Raw genomic sequence first — 21,869 nt, forward strand, 5'->3', positions numbered from 1 at the left:
AGCTCATGCTCAAATAAATTGGTTAGTCTCTATGGTGCCACAAGTACTCCTTTTCTTTTTGCGAATACAGATTAACACGGCTGTTACTCTGAAACACTGGGAAGGGGGATGAGGTATAAGTGTCAGGAGGACTGTGGCAGAATAGGTGCGGGGGCACCTGTGAGCCCCACGTTGCTCTGTCTACTGTTTGCATGCCCAGTTCTGGGGGGCTCTTGCCCCTCTGGGGGTGCCTGAGCCCCTCTCACTGCCCCCGTGTGTATGCTAGTGTCTGAGAGTCCAATGCCCACCAGTAGGGGTTGGACCCCCACTCTCCCTCACATGAGCTGGGTTTTGAGGGGGCAGGGCTTGCCCTTTTGAGAGGGTCTGAAGCTCCCTCCCTGCCTCCCTCCATGTGAGCCAGGATCTGCGGAAATCCTTCCCTTTGAGCGGGGAGCTGAGAACAGGCGTATTTCATTCATATCACAGGGTGGCTCTAAAGCACTCAGGAGCTGAAAGGGAAAACCTGCTCAGATGAATGGAGTAGTTCACAAGTCTCAGAGCTATTGTTTCAGGTTGTAGTAATCTCCAAGGGGTGTTCTCATTCAACTGAGAACATCACATTCAGGTGAATGAGCCAGTTCACACCTTTCAGAGCTTCCTATGCTGCAGATGCCTGTTTAGAGGAGCCTTATGTCTGTGTTGTGCCTCTATCCTTCCTATGCAAAGGAAGACACTTTAAAATACCCTGAAATCCGCATGCCGATTATCGTGAAATTTTCTATGCCTCATGGGTGTGTAAGATAGGGTTAGTTACCCAAATGTGGCGTCAGTTGAGCGAGGAGTTCCAGAAACATAGGCCCCATAAAGAAGAGCTATTTTTCAAAAAGTTTCTGGGTGGATTTTTTTTGCACAGCACTAGAGAGCAAACTATTATATTGCTGTGACGCAGGTCAAAATGGTCTCAGTTGGCCAGTTTTTACACACGGTAGTGCATGGCACCCACTAAGTCTTTGAGGGACCCAAACAGTGAATGGTGTATAAGAGAACGTACACTTCTTCACTTGCATAGATTTATTGTGGTTACAGTACACATGCACCAGAAAAGGAAAAACCCACGAGAGGGTTTCTATGCAACCATTTTATACTTGCCTGGGTAACTCAAGAGACTGTGCCAACATCGTTGCCCCTGGTGAGCACCCCACCAATGACAGTTCTAGTCCAAACCTTTGTACACCTGGGCAATATAAAGATTTAATAACCTTTTTTTCCCCTTTAATGGTACTGGATGGAACCCTGTGGGTGGGAGTCGATGGGCTGTAAAAGGTGAGCAGCTTGTACATTTCAGGTTTCAGAGTAACAGCCGTGTTAGTCTGTATTCACAAAAAGAAAAGGAGTACTTGTGGCACCTTCATCATCCGATGAAGTGCACTGTAGCTCACGAAAGCTTATGCTCAAATAAATTGGTTAGTCTCTAAGGTGCCACAAGTACTCCTGTTCTTTTTGTACATTTCAGAAACTGTAGACTAGTCAGAGTAAAGGTGTGTGTGTTAACAGGGCACACTGGGGCACTTCTGAAAGAGGGCAGAGTTAGGTTACATAGGCAACCCAACTGTGCATGTCCTGGTTTTCAGAAGTTTGTTGTTTTGCTCAACTTAGTGTTCTGCAAGGGGATGACATATCACCAAGCAACCTTAACTCTGTGTTAACATAGTTTTTTGCCGTGGAATATGCTTAAATCCCAGTAAGGTTTTTAAGTGCTTTGCTGAATAGTAATAGACTTAAGTACATGCTTAATGATAAGCGCATCTTTAACTAGTTTGTTGAACTGGGGCCTTACTTTCTAAAAACTGAAGCCTATGCAGAAACAGCAAAAAATTTTGCTTCTAGTTTTGATGAAAGGTTCTTGGATCTAAAAACATTTGCATAAAGCCTTCCTGGTTTCATTTTCATGTTTGAGTGCCAAACCAGCTGAGTTTCGTGCTTGCGCTGCAGTGGTTATATGTCTGTCCCAATGTCTACTTTGGAGCTCTCCCATATTTGGTGAAAATTGTAATTAAGGTATTGTCTTTACAACAATTAAAATCAGCACATTAAATGAATTTGTTGTGCAGATTTTAGCGCAGTCTAAAGAGTTTCCTCAGAATAGCCCTCAGGCTAATCCTGAGCAAAATGATTTTAGGGAGAAAAAACACACAAACAAACCAACAAAAATAACCTTTATACAAAATCACACTTAAGAAGAAAAATCACTTTCAAGTGGTTCAAGTAGTTACTTTTTTTTATTTGCACAGAATGAAATCATTTAATAGCAGTGGAGGAAAAGGCTGTACAATTAATATTTATAAAGGTAATCTTTGAAGTAAAGCAATAGTATAACATACTAAGCAACTTACCTCATTCTTTGATCATCAGGGGGAGTCATTTCCAGATCATGGGTAGGGCCATTCAAACCAATGACATGTAAAGAAATGCTTGGATTTTCCATTCCAGCCTGGAAATTAAAAATGACAATAAATAACACCTTACATTTATAGATATAACCTTTTATCTGAAGAGATCCTAAAATGCTTTGTAATCATAATATACACAAAAATATCTTATCTTATGAAGTGCAACCACCCCTGGGCTGGAAAGCAGAAACTGTTTAACAATGCACAGAAAAAGCATACAACAGTTTTGAGCAGGCATTGAAGTGTGAGGAACTTAGGATGGTCGGATGTAATGGCCCACATTGAAATTTGGCTAGAACGTTGACAATAACATCTACCACATTTGTGAAAAATGTCATGGTATTTTTAGTAACAAGGGTCAGGATCTCAGTTTGATGCCCTATCTGAAAATGGCAGGGTAGCCTTTAGCCCCATGTTGGACATTGGTTAAACACTGGCTTATGTGAAAGAGCGCCTCCTGCTGAATCATCAGCACCACTTCCTGCAGCATCTATGTATTCTCTTGATGTCTCCTATCTTCAGGAGTAGCTGGGTTTGACTTGGCTTAGCATGTGAGATCTGAGGGGACCACCACACAAAGTGAGATGTCTACAGGAAGCAGCTGTGCAGTACAGTACAACAACATACTATACTGCAGCAGAAAGTAATAATAATATTCCACACTGGCTTTAGATTTGCACCAGATGCTGTTCACCTGCAGTGACAATCTTCTGTAGGGCTCTGCAAAGCAATGCAGGATTGGCCCTTTTCATCCCTAATTCATTTTGTCTCCCTAAAGCTAAGGTGTGGTGTGTTTCAGAAGCCTGACTATCTGTCCTGTCTACTATCCCATCTTGAATTTTACAGGAAAGTCTAAGTACTAAATTTTCCTGATTGCCCTTTTGATGTCAAGGCACAAAACCAACAAATATCATAATTTTGTTTGCAACTTCTCAGATGTAGTCATGCCCCATCTAGCATCAAAATACAACTGATTTTGTCCAGGTACAAGAGGGAGAAAGAGTTTAGACTTTATTTTTTCTTTTTACACTTTTGAATGACTATTAGCAGTGTCAGAAAAATGTACTTTTACAAAGGCAGCAAAAGAATAGTGAAGACCACAGTTTAACAGTTCAATGGGGAATGAATGATCTTTTCTCTGTTCATTGCACTGCTTATGAATATGTTCTATTATACATTACCATATCAGAGTCAGCTGGAAACAAAACCATGAAAAATTCAAAACCTGTTGACTGTTTATATTTTCCCTTACCTTTGGATAATGATATGTTTTAACAGTAGGGTAAAGGCTGCCAGTGTAGACTGGAATTTCCATAGTAGAGACTCTGGAGTCATTTATTGTTGCATATGCTAACCTGGTGCCATCAGGAGACCACCAATGTGCTATATGAGTCTTCAAGATCTCCTCTAATTTAAAAAGAAAAAAGCACCTATTAGACATGAAACCAAACAGCATAGAGCTAAAGATCCTAGTCTAATCATAGCACATGGAGGATGCAACAGGAAAATCAGTAAAAAATGCTCGGTAAATTATGCGATATCACTAATGAACACAACTGATAATAATTATTCTCAACATATAGGTTACTAGGCATAAATACTGCTCAAGAAACATCAGGTTGCTTAAATTATCAGGCACATATGCCCATGACACCATAAAAGGCACTGCTGTCGCTGTGTTAGGTATATGGTACACAGATATGTGAACGTACATATTAAGTACGTACTGTACATAATGTCATGTATAAGTATATTGAGAGTTTGGGCCTATAGCTAATTGCTGGCAACAAAAAGGATGATATTTCATAGCTGTTATGGACTACTGAAAATGCTTCTGAGATTGAGATTTTATTCTCTTTAAGGAGGAATTGGTGGTCTTAAATTGCTATAGCACTGAAACATAGATACAAGCACATGTCAAGGACTGAAATTTTTATCTTTCTAATTACTGCTCCCAAGTTTGGAAAAGTTTGCTGGTCTGAAGAGGGCAGGTAACACTGGCACATCATATGCTACTGACGTACTAAAAGCATGTCATTCTGATTACCATCTTGCATTTTATTACCACTTCATTTCTGACAATTTTTTCAAACCAGTATTTTATAAACTGCTGGAGTCAGGAATTAATGCTTCACAGCACTGAATGCTGAGACTCCAGACTTTCAGGTGGCATATATATATATATATATATATATATATATATATATATATATATATATATATATATATATATTGCAGTAATATCTACTGGTTGTTCAGACATGAGTCACAAAAATTATGTCCTAATTCAAGTGCGTGTGCGTGTGTGTGTTTGGTGGGAAATCAAAATGGTAATCAGAAAGACAGTGTCTTGCAACATGCCAGGCCCAGAACCACCTCTAATGCTTACCTAATATGAATTCCAAGAACCTGTAGTAGTAGCTAGGGCTTGTCTGCCTACATAGCTGTGCCTTTTACGGCTGAATTCTCTAGAAGCTTTTGCTCTACAGAATCTGTGATTCTTAGTCTCACATCAAAAGAACAAAACCTATCTTCCTATACAGTAATCTGTACAGGACATGCAATCCCGTCTGCTGTGCTTTAGTCAGGATCATTCATATGATATTAAACCTCTTAAAGAAAATAGATGATTACCTTTCACAAAACTGGAACTTTAGGAAGTCAAGTTAGTGTCTTCCAAATGCCAATAAATAGAGAAGTTTAGGACTTAAAGAGTGATTTCTACAGCCTTTGTATGCATCTAAAAGCTGAAAGCCTCTTTGCAGACAGGATTAGAGAGAGTGTTGGAAACTAGAAGTTATGAAGAAGAGTGAAAACATTCAGAGCTTTGGTCATACAGGGTTTTGGTCCACTGGATCCATGCACCACACCACTCCAAAGAGATCCTCTGGTCTGACCAGAATATGACCTTCCTCTGTTGTGCATAGGGATGGGTTTACAGAGTCCCCATATGCCAGATCGGCACTGTTGTCACTACACACAGACACACATAACTTTTAAGTGTTTTTTTGGGCTTTTCACAGTATGACACTGACAGACCAGCCAACCTGTGTATGATCCATTGGTCTGTGTTTACCTATATCTTGTTAGAAGTTTAACAGTGTAACCAGATTAGCTTGTGGATGCTAATTCCCTGCCACGTCTTAATTTCCTTACATCATGTATGTGGATGGGTCAGTTAATCTTAAAATCAAAGATGTGAGACAGTACTCCAACACATTATTAAGGATCTACAACCTATCCTGAAGGATGACCCAACACTCTCACAAATCTTGGGAGATAGGCCAGTCCTTGCCTACAGACAGCCCCACAACCTGAAGCAAATGCTCACCAACAACCACATACCACACAACAGAACCACTAACCCAGGAACCTATCCTTGCAACAAAGCCCGTTGCCAACTGTGCCCACATATCTATTCAGGGGACACCATCACAGGGCCTAATAACATCAGCCACGCTATCAGAGGCTCGTTCACCTGCACATCCACCAATGTGATATATGCCATCATGTGCCAGCAATGCCCCTCTGCCATGTACATTGGTCAAACTGGACAGTCTCTACGTAAAAGAATAAATGGACACAAATCAGATGTCAAGAATTATAACATTCATAAACCAGTCGGAGAACACTTCAACCTCTCTGGTCACGCAATTACAGACATGAAGGTCACTATCTTAAAACAAAAAAACTTCAAATCCAGACTCCAGCGAGAAACTGCTGAATTGGAATTCATTTGCAAATTGGATTCTATTAATTTAGGCTTAAATAGAGACTGGGAGTGGCTAAGTCATTAGTACCACCATTAGTACGCTACCATAAGGTAGCGTATTTCCCCTTGTTTTTTCCTACCCTTCCCCACCCCCAGACGTTCTGGTTAAACTTGGATTTATGCTGGAAATGGCCCACCTTGATTATCATACATATTGTAAGGAGAGTGGTCAGTTTGGATGAGCTATTACCAGCAGGAGAGTGAGTTTGTGTGTTTTGGTGGGGGTGGGGGGTGAGAAAACCTGGATTTGTGCTGGAAATGGCCCACCTTGATTATCATGCACATTGTAGGGAGAGTGGTCACTTTGGATGAACTATTACCAGCAGGAGAGTGAGTTTGTGTGTGTATGGGGGTGGGGGGTGAGAAAACCTGGATTTGTGCTGGAAATGGCCCACCTTGATTTTCATACACATTGTAAGGAGAGTGGTCACTTTGGATAAGCTATTACCAGCAGGAGAGTGAGTTTGTGTGTGTGGTTTTTGGAAAAAGGGGGGGGGGGTGAGAAAACCTGGATTTGTGCTGGAAATGGCCCACCTTGATTATCATACACATTGTAAAGAGAGTGGTCACTTTGGATGGGCTATTACCAGCAGGAGAGTGAGTTTGTGTGTGCGGGGGCAGAGGGTGAGAAAACCTGGATTTGTGCTGGAAATGGCCCAGCTTGATTATCATACACATTGTAAGGAGAGTGATCACTTTAGATAAGCTATTACCAGCAGGAGAGTGGGGTGGGAGGAGGTATTGTTTCATGGTCTCTGTGTATATAATGTCTTCTGCAGTTTCCACAGTATGCATCCGATGAAGTGAGCTGTAGCTCACGAAAGCTTATGCTCAAATAAATTGGTTAGTTTCTAAGGTGCCACAAGTACTCCTTTTCTTTTTGTGAATACAGACTAACACAGCTGTTACTCTGAAAAGTATAACTGGATTACCTGTGTATGCATCGTAACTAGAATGTTAACTTCAACGTGATGAGATAATGTGTGCTCTACAAAGAAGAATCCTCAGTCACATGCTGTGCTCAAAACACTTAACAGCCCACTTCAGCTATAAAGGTGAAATCTTGGGCCTGATCCTTTCATCTCAGGTCTGCTTAAATTTTAACAGGGAAAGTCTAAACCATAGTACCAGATCACCAAGTAGTTACCTGGATTACCCTGGAATTCTCATGAAAAGATTCTATCAGACTCTACATCTAAACTGCATTTTGATTCAAACCTTTTGGGATGATTCCAGAGTGACTTTTGCAAACCAGTAGCTATAACATCACTGCTCTGATACTGAACTATGGACTCTGAAAATCACTTGAATGCATATGATCCTTCAACTCTTCGATCACCTTTAGCTTTTAGTTATGAAAGGATTGGCATCAATGCAGTTATTGGGTAAGATCTGAGACTCATATTGACCTAGGGTGAGTGTCTGATCCTTTGGGATTGGCAGAACTATAAGTATAGTGAATAGAGTTTTCAGTAACCTCTCATTATATTAGACTTGGTTGTCTAGAGGGGAGCCAAGGGCTGGGTTGCCTACAGGAGACTGTGTTTGGCTTCTTGTTAACCAGTGTGGTACTATTCTTTTGTTACTGGCTCGGTGAATCTAATTATAAATAAACCACCAGTTTGAGGGATTGTCTGCCCTATTTCTTGCAGTGTGCCCTGAGTGTGGCATTCTCCGTGTGGCCTGTCAAGGTTCCTTCCCCACTCTGAACTCTAGGGTACAGATATGGGGCCTGCATGAAAGACCCCCCCCAAGCTTATTCTTACCAGCTTAGGTTAAAAACTTCCCCAAGGTACAAACTTTGCCTTGTCCTTGAACAGTATGCTGCCACCACCAAGCGTTTTAAACAAAGAACAGGGAAAGAGACCACATGGAGACATCTTCCCCCAAAATATCCCCCCAAGCCCTACACCCCCTTTCCTGGGGAAGGTTTGATAATAATCCTCACCAATCTGTACAGGTGAACACAGACCCAAACCCTTGGATCTTAAGAACAATGAAAAATCAATCAGGTTCTTAAAAGAAGAATTTTAATTAAAGAAAAGGTAAAAGAATCACCTCTGTAAAATCAGGATGGTAAATACCTGACAGAGTAATCAGATTCAAAACATAGAGAATCCCTCTAGGCAAAACCTTAAGTTACAAAAAGACAGAAAACCAGCAATATACATTCCATACAGCACAACCTATTTTACCAGCCATTCAGCAAAAGGAAATCTAACGGATTTCTAGCTAGATTACTTACTAACTTAACAGAAGTTCTGAAGAGCATTCCTGATCTGTTCTTGGCAAAAGCATCACACAGACAGACAGACCCTTTGTTCCCCCCCGCCCCTCCTCCAGCTTTGAAAGTATCTTATCTCCTCATTGGTCATTTTGGTCAGGAGCCAGGGAGGTTATCTTAGTTTCTTAACCCTTTACAGGTGAAAAGGTTTTGCCTGTGGCCAGGAGGGATTTTATAGTTCTGTATACAGAAAGGTGGTTACCCTTCCCTTTATATTTATGACATGGCCCATCCACGTACCCGCTCACAAATGGGGGTGTATAGAGTGATCAAGGATTTATTCTTTTCAAACTAACTGAGAGAGAGATCGTCACAGAATGCTGTTTATTGTTCTATGGGGAAAGAATTTAGACATGTTACCTAGAGTAATTACTATGCGTAAACTGTCTTTATAACTTTTAAAATATTTTTTCATGTATATATTATCGAAAGACCTTTGTTGTCTCATCCTAGTCCCTAAATGCTCAAATAAAACAAGAAATAATAACAAAATCCCACTACATAATTTGGCAAACGGATCAAGAGAACCTTTTTTGAACAGATGATAATCATGCAGCCTTGGGGTAGATAACTGTTATTCATCTTACCCAAACATTCTCAGGCTATTTTCATCAAGAGTCAAATCTCACTCCCTTGAGTTCAGTGGGCTTTTGCCTAAGTCAATGAATAGGTTTGGGCCCATTCTTTTCACCTTCTTTCAAATCATTTGTCAGATTGGAATGTCTAAGGGACAGGGACATTATTTCTTGTTTGATATCTTAAGGCAACATTTTCAATTTTAATACAACGAAATTAATAACACTATACAAAGCTACATACAGCAGTCATTCTTACAACTTTTTAGCTTGCCTGTGGTAGCTAGATACATTAGGACAGTATTGGCAATATTCCTTTATGTTTAAGGATAATATTTCCCTAAGTATAGGGGACGTTGCAAACACTGAGATTGTGGTTGCTGTCCAGTTATACAAGGCAGCATTGAAAAGGTTTTGATGGCAACCAATGTAAATAATTACTACTTCTACTAATAATAATCATAACTTAATGACAACCCAAGACCTTCCCAGTACAAGCTTGGGAGGGTGAATGAGAAATATGAAATATTACAAACAGCAGAATAGATCTACTTGGCAAAATGTTGTTGGAATATTTTCATTGTATTGTCCTATTAAAATACGGCTTTTGGCTTTTTATGTTAGCAGCTCATTAAAGACATAATTGAGCATTAGAAGGAAAGGGGTAAAAAGGATTGCAGACAAATCTTTGACATTTTCACATTAATTAGGAATGACTTTATTCAGCAAACATTTTCTCCAAACTCTCAGGCTTAATGAAGCAGTTCAGCTGAAGGTCACATGCCAAGTGAGGTTTTAGTGGCCATTTTGTAGGCCTCTGTTGCTGAGATTTAATTGCGTGAACCTTTGCCTTGAAACAATGCCAGGATCTTGCCATTATTCGAAAGAGCAATTAGCTTTAGCAAAGCAGAGAACGTATTTATGAATACAAAGTAAGTATCAGAGAGTGGGGGCCTCTTATTCTTCGTATTCATAATCACCTCATGAACATAAGGAATGGTTACTAACCTTACAGCAACCGTGCATCTTCAAGATGTTGTAAACATCGACCCCACTGTACAGCAACATGGGATCAGCATCTTTGGCTAGCAGTGTCCACTGGAGCTATGCATGCACTCTCTGCCTCCTCATGCGTCCATGTGAAAACATAAAGGGCAGGGCTCCTGTGACCCTCCCTCGGCTCTCTCACAGCTTGAAGCCCATGGTATCTGAAATCACTGGAGGGTAAGTAATGGGATCCACATTGACTACAGCATCTGGAAGAACAACGGTTACTGTAGGGTAAGAAATCTTTCTTCACGTGTGTGTCAGTGTGGAACCCACTGTCGGTGAATGGCAAGCAGTATCCCCTCAGGACGGTGGGAACGAAGAGTTTCAGCGTACCAGTGAAACAGCGGTTGCAGTATTGCTCTCCTGAATGTGGCGTCTGACCTGGTGCCTAAGTTCAAGGTGCAGTGCTTGACAAAAGTCAGTAGGTTACTCCATAGTGCTGCCTTGCAACTTTCCAATACTGACACATTCCTGAACCAGACAGAGGATACTGCTTTTGCTCTAGTGAAATGAGCCTTGATGTTTGGGGGGAGAGGTGCATCAGCCAGTTTCCTTTGTAATGAGACAGCTTAATATTTAGAACATTCTGTCCTATGTATAGAAATAGAATGACTTAACCTGTCAACTTAATAAGTCCTGGATACATCTAATGTGTGTAATTTCTTTTCTCATGGTGCCGAGTGTGGCTTTGGGAAGAAGATAGACAAGTTGACTGGTTTAGATTAAATTTTGAGACCCCCTTAGGAATGAACTTCAGGTGAGCTCTCAGCATCACCCTGTCCCTATGGAACATCATATAGAGAGGTTTGGCCATAAGTGCCCGGAGCTCGCTCACTCTTCTGGCTGAATTGATAGTCACCAGGAAAACAGTCTTCTGAGTAATGTAATGCATGGAGCTGTCTAAGACAGGTTCAAAGGGAGAGTCCATGAGCCTCAGAAGGACCATACTGAAGTCTCAGGCAGGGGTAGTTCCCAGTGTGAGAAACTTTTGATAATGTTGGGTAAGAAAAGATCATATACAACTGCACAGGCAGATGGCAAACCAAAATTGCCACCAGATGCACCTTACTCAAGCTGAACAAAAGGCTGGCCTGCTTTAAGAGTAATATATAGTACAGGGTCTTTGATGTTGGGGTTTGTATAAGGTACTAACTGTGCAGGGCTGCTCATATCAAGAACCTCTTCCATTTAGAGTACATTTTCCTGGTAGATGTTTTCCTGATCCGTACCAGGATTTTCTGGAGCTGCAAGGAGCAGCACCTGTCCATCATACTCAGCCAGCCAATGGGCAGGCCATCAATCAGGGACAGTCACTTTGGGTCTGGCTGGAGCATCTGGCCATGGTGCTGTGAGATCTTGGTGGTCTGGAAGCTGGAATGGCCATCTATGAGAGGTCAGTCAGCCCAAACTGCCTCAACCAGTATGGAGCTACGAGAATGATCATGTTTCAGAGTAGCAACCGTGTTAGTCTATATCCGCAAAAAGAGAAGGAGTACTTGAGGCACCTTAGAGACTAAGAAATTTATTTGAGCATAAGCTTTCGTGAGCTACAGCTCACTTCATGCATCCGATGAAGTGAGCTGTAGCTCATGAAAGCTTATCGTCAAATACATTTGTTAGTCTCTAAGGTGCCACAAGTACTCCTTTTCTTTTTGAGAATGATCATGGCTTTGTCTCTATTGATCTTGGAAATCATCCTGAGAATCAGGGGAATTGGTGGAAAGGCACAGAACATCTGTTCCACTGGTCTTGAGCTCTCAGGCCCCCTCTGAAGCAAAAGTTCTGACAATTGCTCTTTTCCTTGTTGGCGAACAAGTCTATTATAAGTGATTCCCAAAGATGGATTATTGCTCCTATGATGGAGCTCTGCAGGGACCATTCAGGATTAGTTATGGATTAGCTCCTCAGGGTGTCTGCTAGGCTGTTACTAACTCCTGGGAGATGAAGGTCATCAGGGATACCCTGTTCTGCTGGCACCAGATCCTGAATTTGATGGCTTACAAGCAGAATGGCAAGGAGCAGGCACCCTTTGTTTGTTTATGTAGTGCACAGCTCTCGTGTTGTATGTAAAGACTTGTATTATTGGGGTTTCAAAGACAGGTATGAATGCCATACAGGTGCCCTGAGCTCCAAAACTTTCATAAACTGTCTCATGTTGTCCAGAGACCAAGTTCCTGGAATTTATAGGTGATCCAAATGAGCTCCGCAACCTAGCTCTACTGCATCCATGATCAGTTTCTTTGCTGAGGATGGGAATGAAAAGGGCACCCTTTCTGTGTGATTGTCAGTTTCAGCTACCAACCCAATTCTGCAATGACATGATGTGACACAAGACCTTCCTGTCCTGATATCTTGTCAGGTTGGCCTGAGTAAGAGCTGAAATTGTGGGACAAATTATTCCTTTTCTCGCATGAGTGCACTGGAAGGAGAAAGCTCATAGGGAGCGCCTGTCCTTTGTCCATCCATGCAGAATGTGATCATCATCATTTCACTCTAGGTGCTGGCTGGCACTGTCTGCAGCATTTGGGTTAAGCACCTATACATCACTCCACCCTTAGAGCTGTCATAAAAAGCATTGTTGGCGACATTTTTCTCTATCTTTCCAGTTATCAATTTTATATTTCGTCTTTTTCTTCTTTATTCCCTCCTGCCCCCCGATTCCCTCCATCCTAGTCATTTAAAAAAATGAATTGAAAAAGAAAAAAAATGGAAAAAATCAAAACAGGCAATAGAAGGACAAACCAAAAAGTGAAAAAAGATAAACAGAAAAATACATAGAAAAAAAACTAAGAATTCTAATCAATCGATCGATCGATCCATCAATCCAACCCTCTTTCTCTCCCTCCCTCCCCCCGGGCCAATAATAATAATTAAAAAAAAACCCCACAGGTCAGCTTTGAACCCTGGAAAATGAAAGTAATTCCAAAATTTTGACATTTTTCATGCAGTTGTGTTTACAGTTTTTGACTAGCTCTAAACACTAACATCAGTTCATGTTTGTTGTATTTTGAAAGAGCCAACATCCTGGGCCACTGCTGTGCTGAGAGTACTTACAGGTCTCCATGCTATCTGCAGACAGCTTAACACAGTACGGGGCTAAACATCCTAGCTTCAGATGATGTAGGTGATGTGCGGGGAAGATATTCCCCTAAGCAGCCATTCCGCCTTTGCTGCTCATCTTCCATAACTCCTGCAACGGAGCTGGAGTGACTAGTTATGCAGGAAGGGACCGATATACATCAGCTTTCAGGGGGGCAGGATCACATGGAAGGAGTTCCAACCATGGTCGCCCTCACTCTATACCCACATTTCAATTTGTACCACTGCATATGGAGCGGAGCATTGCACTGAGTGGAGATTTGTACAGAATGCAGCTGTCCTGCAGGTACTTACAAAGCCCTTCTTCAGGATAGTGCAAATCAATGCATGATTGCCCCCAAGGTCTTTTCTATCCTTAATTTCTATGATTGTTATCAGCATGCCCAGCAGGGAAGGTTGCGAGGAATAAAGAAGCCAAGAGTTTCTCTCTCTTTTTTTTTTAGACGTAATAACTAAAGTATAGACTCATGTCTGTGGCAGACAAGAAAGCTTCTAAAGATTTAAATTTGGAGTATGCTGTGATGAACTCTATTAAGCTGTATGGGCCAGATCTTCAGGTGGTATAAACTGATATACCATCATTACCTAACTACCCCAATTCACACCAGCCATCCCTGGAAATGGCTCAGCAGTCAGGGTTATGTTTTTTACTGCAACTACACAAGCAGAAGCCTTTTGCATCTCAAAAGGTGAGAAGCAACCTCTAAGGAGGGTGAAATGGATTGAAGGAGTTTTTATTTATCGCTTCCTCACCCTCCAAGAAATCCTTATCTTTCACATGATTACTCTGTTCATGCACCAAAGCTCATGTCCTCTCTCTTTCAGTAGGAAATCAAAACAAGGACCAAGAAAGCCATGACCACAGGTGATAATATAGACAGAAAGTAAACACTTTGATTCTTTTTCTTCACACACTTTGCTGTCAATAGATCAATTAATCTCAGTATATATTAATTTTCCCATAAGAAGTTATGCAAAATGTTCTCGGTCTAAGAGACTTTCCTTTTCTTCTGTTGTTACTTTGATTGCTAATGTGTTATACCCAGTAAGAGTGACAGCTGATCAAGGAAAATCAGCAGTTTTATTTATGGAGTATATTGCAGATGGTGCACTGAAAACACTGTATTGTTTTATTAAAATTGTGAATAAAAAGGAAGTTTAAACAAAAGGAAATTAAAGTCTAAGAAAGGCCACATCTTATATTAGGAGAGAAAACTCAAAGAATTTGTCAGTAAGAACCATCAAAAGAAGATAAGAGGAAGAGCGATCAGAGAAAGGGAAGAGGGTCTGCAAAGGGAGAAAACAAAGAGTTCTGAGATAAGGGAAACCACAGGGGTCTTCACTGAAATAACAAACCCATACAAATGCTTATTTGACAGGTGCCATCTTTTTCAAAATCAATTATTAGATCATCTCAAATCACCCACCACACATCCAACTAGATTACCATTTTACAGTCTTAAAGCAGGCTGTTTTACTCTGTTAGGGAAAATGCATTGTTCAGATAGGCCTTCAGTGAGACATATTGTGCTGACTGTTTCCAAAGATCACAGTGTCATATTCCTGCCATGCTCACTTAGATTTTTCTCTCAGTTACTTTGGTGTAATCCCAGAATAACACCGACTCCATAATTTTATGTGCCCTACTGTGCGCACAAAATTGTCAAGGTAATACATATTATATAGGTAGTGCCTGACTTAGCCAGTCTACGGTATTTCTATACCACTGTAAACGTTGATCTCACTTATACTCATGTAGCACCACTAACTTTGGCGGACATAACCCTGATTTACACTGGCATGATATCAGAATCAAGCATTATGCTGCAGTAACTTTAAAAAAATGCAATCCCCAAGGAATGGTGAATGTATTATAGGAAAGCAAAGACAGAATCTTCCCAGATTATCATAGAATCATAGAATATCAGGGTTAGAAGGGACCTCAGGAGGTCATCTAGTCCAACCCCCTGCTCGAAGCAGGACCAATCCCCAACTAAATCATCCCAGCCAGGGCTTTGTCAAGCCTGACCTTAAAAACCTCTAAGGAAGGAGCTCCCACCACCTCCCTAGATAACGCATTTCAGTGCTTCACTATCCTCCTAGTGAAAAAGTTTTTCTTAATATCCAACCTAAACCTCCCCCACTGCAACTTGAGACCATTACTCCTCGTTCTGTCATCTGCTACTCTAGATCTATCCTCTTTGGAACCCCCTTTCAGGTAGTTGAAAGCAGCTATCAAATCCCACCTCATTCTTCTCTTCCACAGACTAAATAATCCCATTTCCCTCAGCCTCTCCTCATAAGTCATGTGCTCCAGCCACCTAATCATTTTTGTTGCCCTCCACTGGACTCTTTCAAATTTTTCTACATCCTTCTTGTAGTGTGGGGTCCAAAACTGGACACAGTACTCCAGATGAGGCCTCACCAACGCCGAATAGAGGGGAACAATCATGTCCCTCGCTCCGCTGGCAATGCTCCTACTTATCATCATTAACAGTATTATCATATTGTCTCAGAGCCCTAGTCATAGACCAGGATCCCATTGTGCTAGGGTTCCATCCAGTCCTATGAATCTTGTGTGCAGAGCCCAACCTCCAAAAAGGCATTCTCCCACTCTTCCAAGCAGCCCTTCCCTTGAACATCTGTGCAAAGTGAGGGGGAGGCAGAGCTGCACTACTGACAACCAGGTCGTGCCCCAGACCCCTTCCCAAACACATACATTCTAAAGAACCTGAAAAATAAACACCAAACAAAAGGACACCAGGTTCATTTTGGAAAATTCCATGAGCATTCGTAATTTCTGTAGTGTCCTTGGTGTAGTGTCCACGGCCTGCGGAGTTATTTGCTGCAGCCAGCCAAGCTCCCCGCTCCCCCCCACGAGTTATTTCCTATGGCCACCAAGCTCCTCTCACCTGCCGCCCACCCCCCCCAGACTGCGTCCCCACTCCTCTGCCTATCTCCAGGTGCTTCCCACCACCAAACAGGTGTTTGGTGGCACTTAGCGCTTTCCAGGAGAGGGGGGGAGGAGCAGGGAGCCGCGTGCTCAGGGGAAGAGGCGGAGAAGAGGTGGGGCAGGGGCAGGGGCAGGGATTTGGGGAAGGGGTTGGAATAGGGGCAGAGAGGGGGTGGAGTTGGGGTGGGGACTTTGGGGAAGGGATTGGAATGGGGACAGGGAAGGGGCGGGAAGAGGCGGGGCGGGGTGGGGCCTCATGGAAGGGGTGGAGTGGGGGCGGGGCTGGGGGCAGCGTGCCGGGGGTGTCAGTGATGTGGTCCTTGGGCCAATGTACTAGTCCTCATGTGGCCCTCGTGGTGATTTGAGTTTGAGATCCCTGGTGTAGAGCGTGCTTTTCGAGCCAGGCAGTTTTAAACAACAAAGGTCCCGGCTCTGAGGAACTCACAGCCAAGTGGCAGCAGTGCTATAGAGAGGCCATCCCTATGAGGCACAGAGCAGAACCAACAGCCTGTATTTAGGAAATGCCTGGATGTGAGTGGCAGGCCTAAGGATTTTAAAAGCCATAATCTCAGAGAAATGAGAACAGCTGGGTCACTGTGTATCCCCTCAAGCACAAGGAAGGTGTGGGCTGAAAATGGCATGTTAATCTCCTCTTAGTCATGAAGTTTAATTATTTGGAACACATTGTTTTCCGCTCAGGCAGCCTTCCAGTCCCCGGCATCGACACACAACATTCTCATTAGTCTCTAGTATTCATCAAGAGAACTATGTGGACTCCCCCGTTTGAAAAGTGACAGGCAAAGAAGGGGTTTATTTATCAACCCAGCCAACATGCGTAGTGTGGAGCTGATCACCTAATGGTGTTTGTAGGTTAGCTATCATCCTGGTCTCCACTGCGCTGCCAAATCCTGCCCTGGCTGGAGCAGAGTGTGAGCAGTGCTTCCTTTGGTACAGGGATCTTGCCAGCCAGGGCAGAGTTCTTCAGGGTGGACCAGCGGGATACATTTTGGGGTGCCCTTGACTGCTGCTTTGAGAAGAAGCACAGTGTAGTCCTACCTGCAGCTGACTAGGGCTTATTGTTGTTCACAAGATAAGCATATGGCCTGTTTTTCATTGATACTGAGTGGAGGTTAATTTGAATGAGATCGTGGGTGCTCAGTACTTATCAGGATGGGGTAGCTGGGCCCGGGTGGGAAGCTAGACATGTTTCATAATCTGTAGACCATGCCCTCTTGGGGAACGTTGTGTGCAGGCTGGCACGTTAGCTGGCCAGCTCTCTGCATGCTGGCAAGAGACTGTGCTTTGCTGCTTTAGCCACGGTGAGCCATAGGCAAAGAAGCTGCTGATATTTTCTCCTCCCCCCCCAGCAGAGGGCAGGATCTAGCCCATATTCTCCATAAAAAACCCACAAAGCACAAATTTCTTAATGACAGGTTTCAGAGTAGCAGCTGTGTTAGTCTGTATCTGCAAAAAGAAAAGGAGTACTTGTGGCACCTTAGAGACTAACAAATTTATTTGAGCATAAGCTTTTGTGAGTACAGCTCACTTCATCGGATGTGATGAAGTGAGTTGTAGCTCACGAAAGCTTATGCTCAAATAAAATTGTTAGTCTCTAAGGTGCCACAAGTACTAAATTTCTTAATGTATTTTAAGAAGGAATATCACCAAAACCACCAACCCCTGATATGCTGCTAGGTCTATCACAGAAATGACAGAGAGACTCAAGTTCTAAAGTGAAAGATTCATAGATTCCAAGGCCAGAAGGGACCACTGTGATCATTTAGTCTGACCTCCTGTGTAACACAGGGCATAGATGTCCCCAACTAATTGCTAGAGTATAGTTTTCTGACATACTGGGGTCTAACTTAGCTGTTACCACTCAAGAAAGGGATCTTGGAGTCATTGTGGATGGTTTTCTGAAAACATCCACTCAATGTGCAGTGGCAGTCAAAAAAGGTAACAGAATGTTGGGAAACATTAGGAAAGGGACAGATAATAAGACAGAAAATATCATAATGCCTCTATATAAATCCACAATACACCCACATCTTGAATACTGCGGCCCATCTCAAAAAAGATATACTGAAATTGGAAAAGGTACACAAAAGGGCAACAAAAATGATGAGGGGTATAGAACAGCTTCCATATGAGGAGAGATTAATAAGACTGGGACTTTTCAGCTTGGAAAAGAGATGACTAAAAGGGGATATGATAGAGGTCTATAAAATCACGACTGGTGTGGAGAAAGTAAATAAGGAAGTGTTATTTACTCCTTCTCATAACACAAGATAACGGATTGGCCATCTCAGCCACTCCATTATCTTGCCCCAGAACAATGTCAGGCCGAGAGGCCTATAATTACCCAGGTTGTCCCTTTTACTGTTTTTTAAAAGTTGGCACATTAGCTTTCTTCCAGTCTTCTGGAACTTCTCCAGTTCTCCAACACTTATTGAAAATCAACATTAATGGACCAGCAAGCTCCTCGTCCAGAAATTTAAAAACTCTTGGATGCAAGTTAACCGGACTTGCTGATTTAAAAATGCCTAATTTTAATAGCTTCTGTTTAACAACCAGCAGAGATACTAGTGGAATGGAAAGAGTTATCACCACAGGATGAGACTACAAGACTTGTCTTTTTCCCAGACACAGAACAGAAATATTTACTGAACACTTCTGCCTCTTCTGCATTGTTGTTGATAACAACAGGTTTTGGATGCACTTATTTTATTTAAGCAATTGGCAAACATCCTTGATTTCAGAACTTTTGGAGGGCTTAAACTGCTGATGGTACCCATTAAGGACCTAATTGTGCCCTCAGGTAAATCCTGCAACTCCCACTGGCGTACATATGGGAGGGAAGAACTGGGCTGTGGACGTTTTATTGACATGTAATTGTACTAACCAGGTAATCAGGGTGGGTCAAAAGCTCCCCCATCCCTGGAAACAAACACAAAAAAGAAAAAAGGGCCAGAAACACATTGTGCTACCCATGGTGTAGGCGTGGGGAGATGAACAGATTCTTCTCATTGGGAGGAGTGGCTGCAGATGCTCAGAGGGCTGAGGAGCCTTGAAATTCCACAGAGCTCAAAGTCAGGCCCCGCCCTACGGATCCGGGGGCTGTGAATCATGTCTGTGCCTCCACGCTGTCTTGGCTCACACAAGAACTGTACTGCCAATAGCCCCACTCCAGGAGACAAAGAGATCATGGAGGGGGGGATTTTTCTTCAAGGATTTCACTTGGAAACCAAACTTTTCTCTGTGGGGAGACGAATAATCCCACCTCTGCTGAGATCTGACTCTCCTTTCCAGTGCTGTTCTTATTTACTTAGCAGAGGTCCCTATCAGGATTGGGAATCTGATGTGTTAGGCCCTGTACTATCACATAGGAAGACATGGCCCTTCAGGCAGGTACAATTCTCTTTCTTTCCACTTTTGCTGTTTTCAGCCAGCCCTTTTTTGGCTTTTTGTCCATGCCTTGCAGTGGAGGAGATCAGTCAGTTCACAGTCTCTAAACAGCCATAGCTGTTTGCTGTTAAATACATTCAGGCATGTGATGGATTCATGTCCACAGTGTTTCTCAGGATGGCACTCAATGCTGAGCAAGCTCTCTTTTCCCCCGGTTTATATCCATCACTGTCACTGTAAAATCTCTCTTGAATCACTGTTGCCAGATCAATGCATAGAAGATATTTTAGGAACAAGTGAGACTCTCATCTGCCAAGATACCTGGCGACAATCAAACAATGAATGAATTATGAAAGTAAGGATGTTAATTACAGATTTCATAATGAATTATTCTCATTTCTAACATCCATTCCAAAACAGCACGCGCACCTGGGAAACCTAGTTCAAAGCAGCAATCTGCTTGTGTATTGCTAATGCACAGTAAGAATGTAATTTCCCGTCACTTGGCATAAACATAAACCCTATGGCCTGTTGACAGTTCTCCATGAAAGCTTGTGAGATAGAGGTATTGAATATATAATAGCCTTTTGCTGGCAGAAATCCTCTGAGGATTTGCAATACTTTGCACAAGCACTCTTTATTGGTATAGTATTAGGCGTTCATTGCAAGGAGGTCATATCAAAAGTCAGGGGTGGCCAAACTTACTGACCATCGGAGCCGCATATGATAATCTTCAGAAGTTCAAGAACCACAAGACAGATTCAACCTGCCCCACAGGGCAGTGCTTCCCAGGACGTGGGGCTAAAGCCCTGAGACCCGCCTCCCCAAAGGGCAGAAACCCCTAGCCCCACCACCCTGCCACATGGCAGGAGCCCCGAGCTGCCACTCAGGCTGGTAAGCTGAGAATTGGGGAAGCATGGGGGGCTTCATGAGCCACACTTTAACTGTAAAAGAGCCACATGCAGCTCTCGAGCCATGGTTTGGCCAGGCCTGTCGTAGTTTTCAGTTGTTAAGACTTAACTGAGACAGAAGTGATGTTTGCACATCTGACTGGAAGACAGTAGATCCCCTTACAGAGAAGTCTTTCTCCTTCCACATAACAGCTTCGCTGTGGCTGGAAATACAGTTTGCTTATCTGTGCAATGTAATGAAACAAATTGGGGCTTTCACAATGAACAGAGGTTTAGTCTACTCAAACTCACTATGAGTAGGTTTCACTGCCTCTTTCCCTTTAAATAAAAGGGTTATAGACTCTGCCTGGCTGACTTGTAGGCTTTAAGAACGAAAAACAATGCGGTGCAGAGCTTGACACAAGGGACCAGTGCCAATTGCAAGTGACATACGAGAAAGTTAGCAATCACAAAACCCCCTGAATTCGACGATCCAAAATTCATTAAAAGATTGCTGTGGGGCATTTGTGTTCCTGAAATATTGCATTCTCCCTTGAAGTTTCATAAGGAACAGGAAAGACAAGAAGGCTGAACAGCAGCAGGTTGCTATTACAGAACCTGACTCTACAGTCAATGGAACTTTTATTAGTACTCACACAAGGTGCCCTCTTTGAAGTCAAAACTACTTGGGTGAGTAACTTGTTACTCAATCTGCGTAGCACTCCTTCACCCAGGAAATCCTGTTCACTTCAAACAGGTCACCTGGTATAAGTGCTAAAATATGTCATTAACGGTTGCACCATTAGGTCCAAAGTTGTAAAATGGGAAATTGTTGCACATTAATAGACCTTGATACAGTCCTGAAGCCCTTACCAAGGCAAAACAGAATCCTATGAGCCAACACATGAAACCCTCACTCAGAGGTTATGCTGCCTTTACTCAGGCAAAACTCCCTTTATCTTCAGCACTGAATAAGGATTCAGGCTCTGGTCAAATGAGAGTTTTATCTGAGTAAAGGCTATGGGCCTGATATGATTGAAAAGAAGTGTAAATCAGGAGTAACTTTACTGAAGTCAAGGGAGTTATACTGGTGTAATATAGGAGTGAGATCAGGATTGAGTCCATAGCAGTATGCCAGAATAGCTATCTTTTTAAATAATAGCAAAATTTATTATTAAAATGCTATTTTTATACTGATGGCATGAAATAGTTAGGCTCTAGACTGGTGACTGTGGTTTCACGGCATTCATTAGAATAATGTGGTTTGTATTCAACAGATAATTCACAAAGGAAACACATTTCAGGACAGTTCCATGGTGGCAGGACGAATCGGGGCAGGGCATGGAGACGGGGGGGATAAGAGGTACAAAACTTTTTCAAGTTCTGTGCACAAAGCCCATCAAGAGAAAACA

The 21,869-nt window shown here is 42.5% G+C and overlaps 1 protein-coding gene across 1 annotated transcript in view; it reads right to left on the reverse strand.

Moving 5' to 3' along the window:
• The window catches only part of DPP6 (dipeptidyl peptidase like 6), a 614,028-nt gene that overhangs the window by 85,555 nt on the left and 506,604 nt on the right, over positions 1 to 21,869 (reverse strand). Inside the window, exons 9-10 of the mRNA XM_077809495.1 lie at positions 3,682 to 3,836; positions 2,373 to 2,470 (exon numbers count right to left, since the gene is read on the reverse strand). Of these exons, the coding sequence (XP_077665621.1) occupies positions 2,373 to 2,470; positions 3,682 to 3,836 (253 nt within the window). The remainder of the gene's footprint in view (positions 1 to 2,372; positions 2,471 to 3,681; positions 3,837 to 21,869) is intronic.

Source organism: Eretmochelys imbricata, chromosome 2, assembly GCF_965152235.1.
Source record: "Eretmochelys imbricata isolate rEreImb1 chromosome 2, rEreImb1.hap1, whole genome shotgun sequence".
Taxonomy (NCBI): domain Eukaryota; kingdom Metazoa; phylum Chordata; order Testudines; family Cheloniidae; genus Eretmochelys; species Eretmochelys imbricata.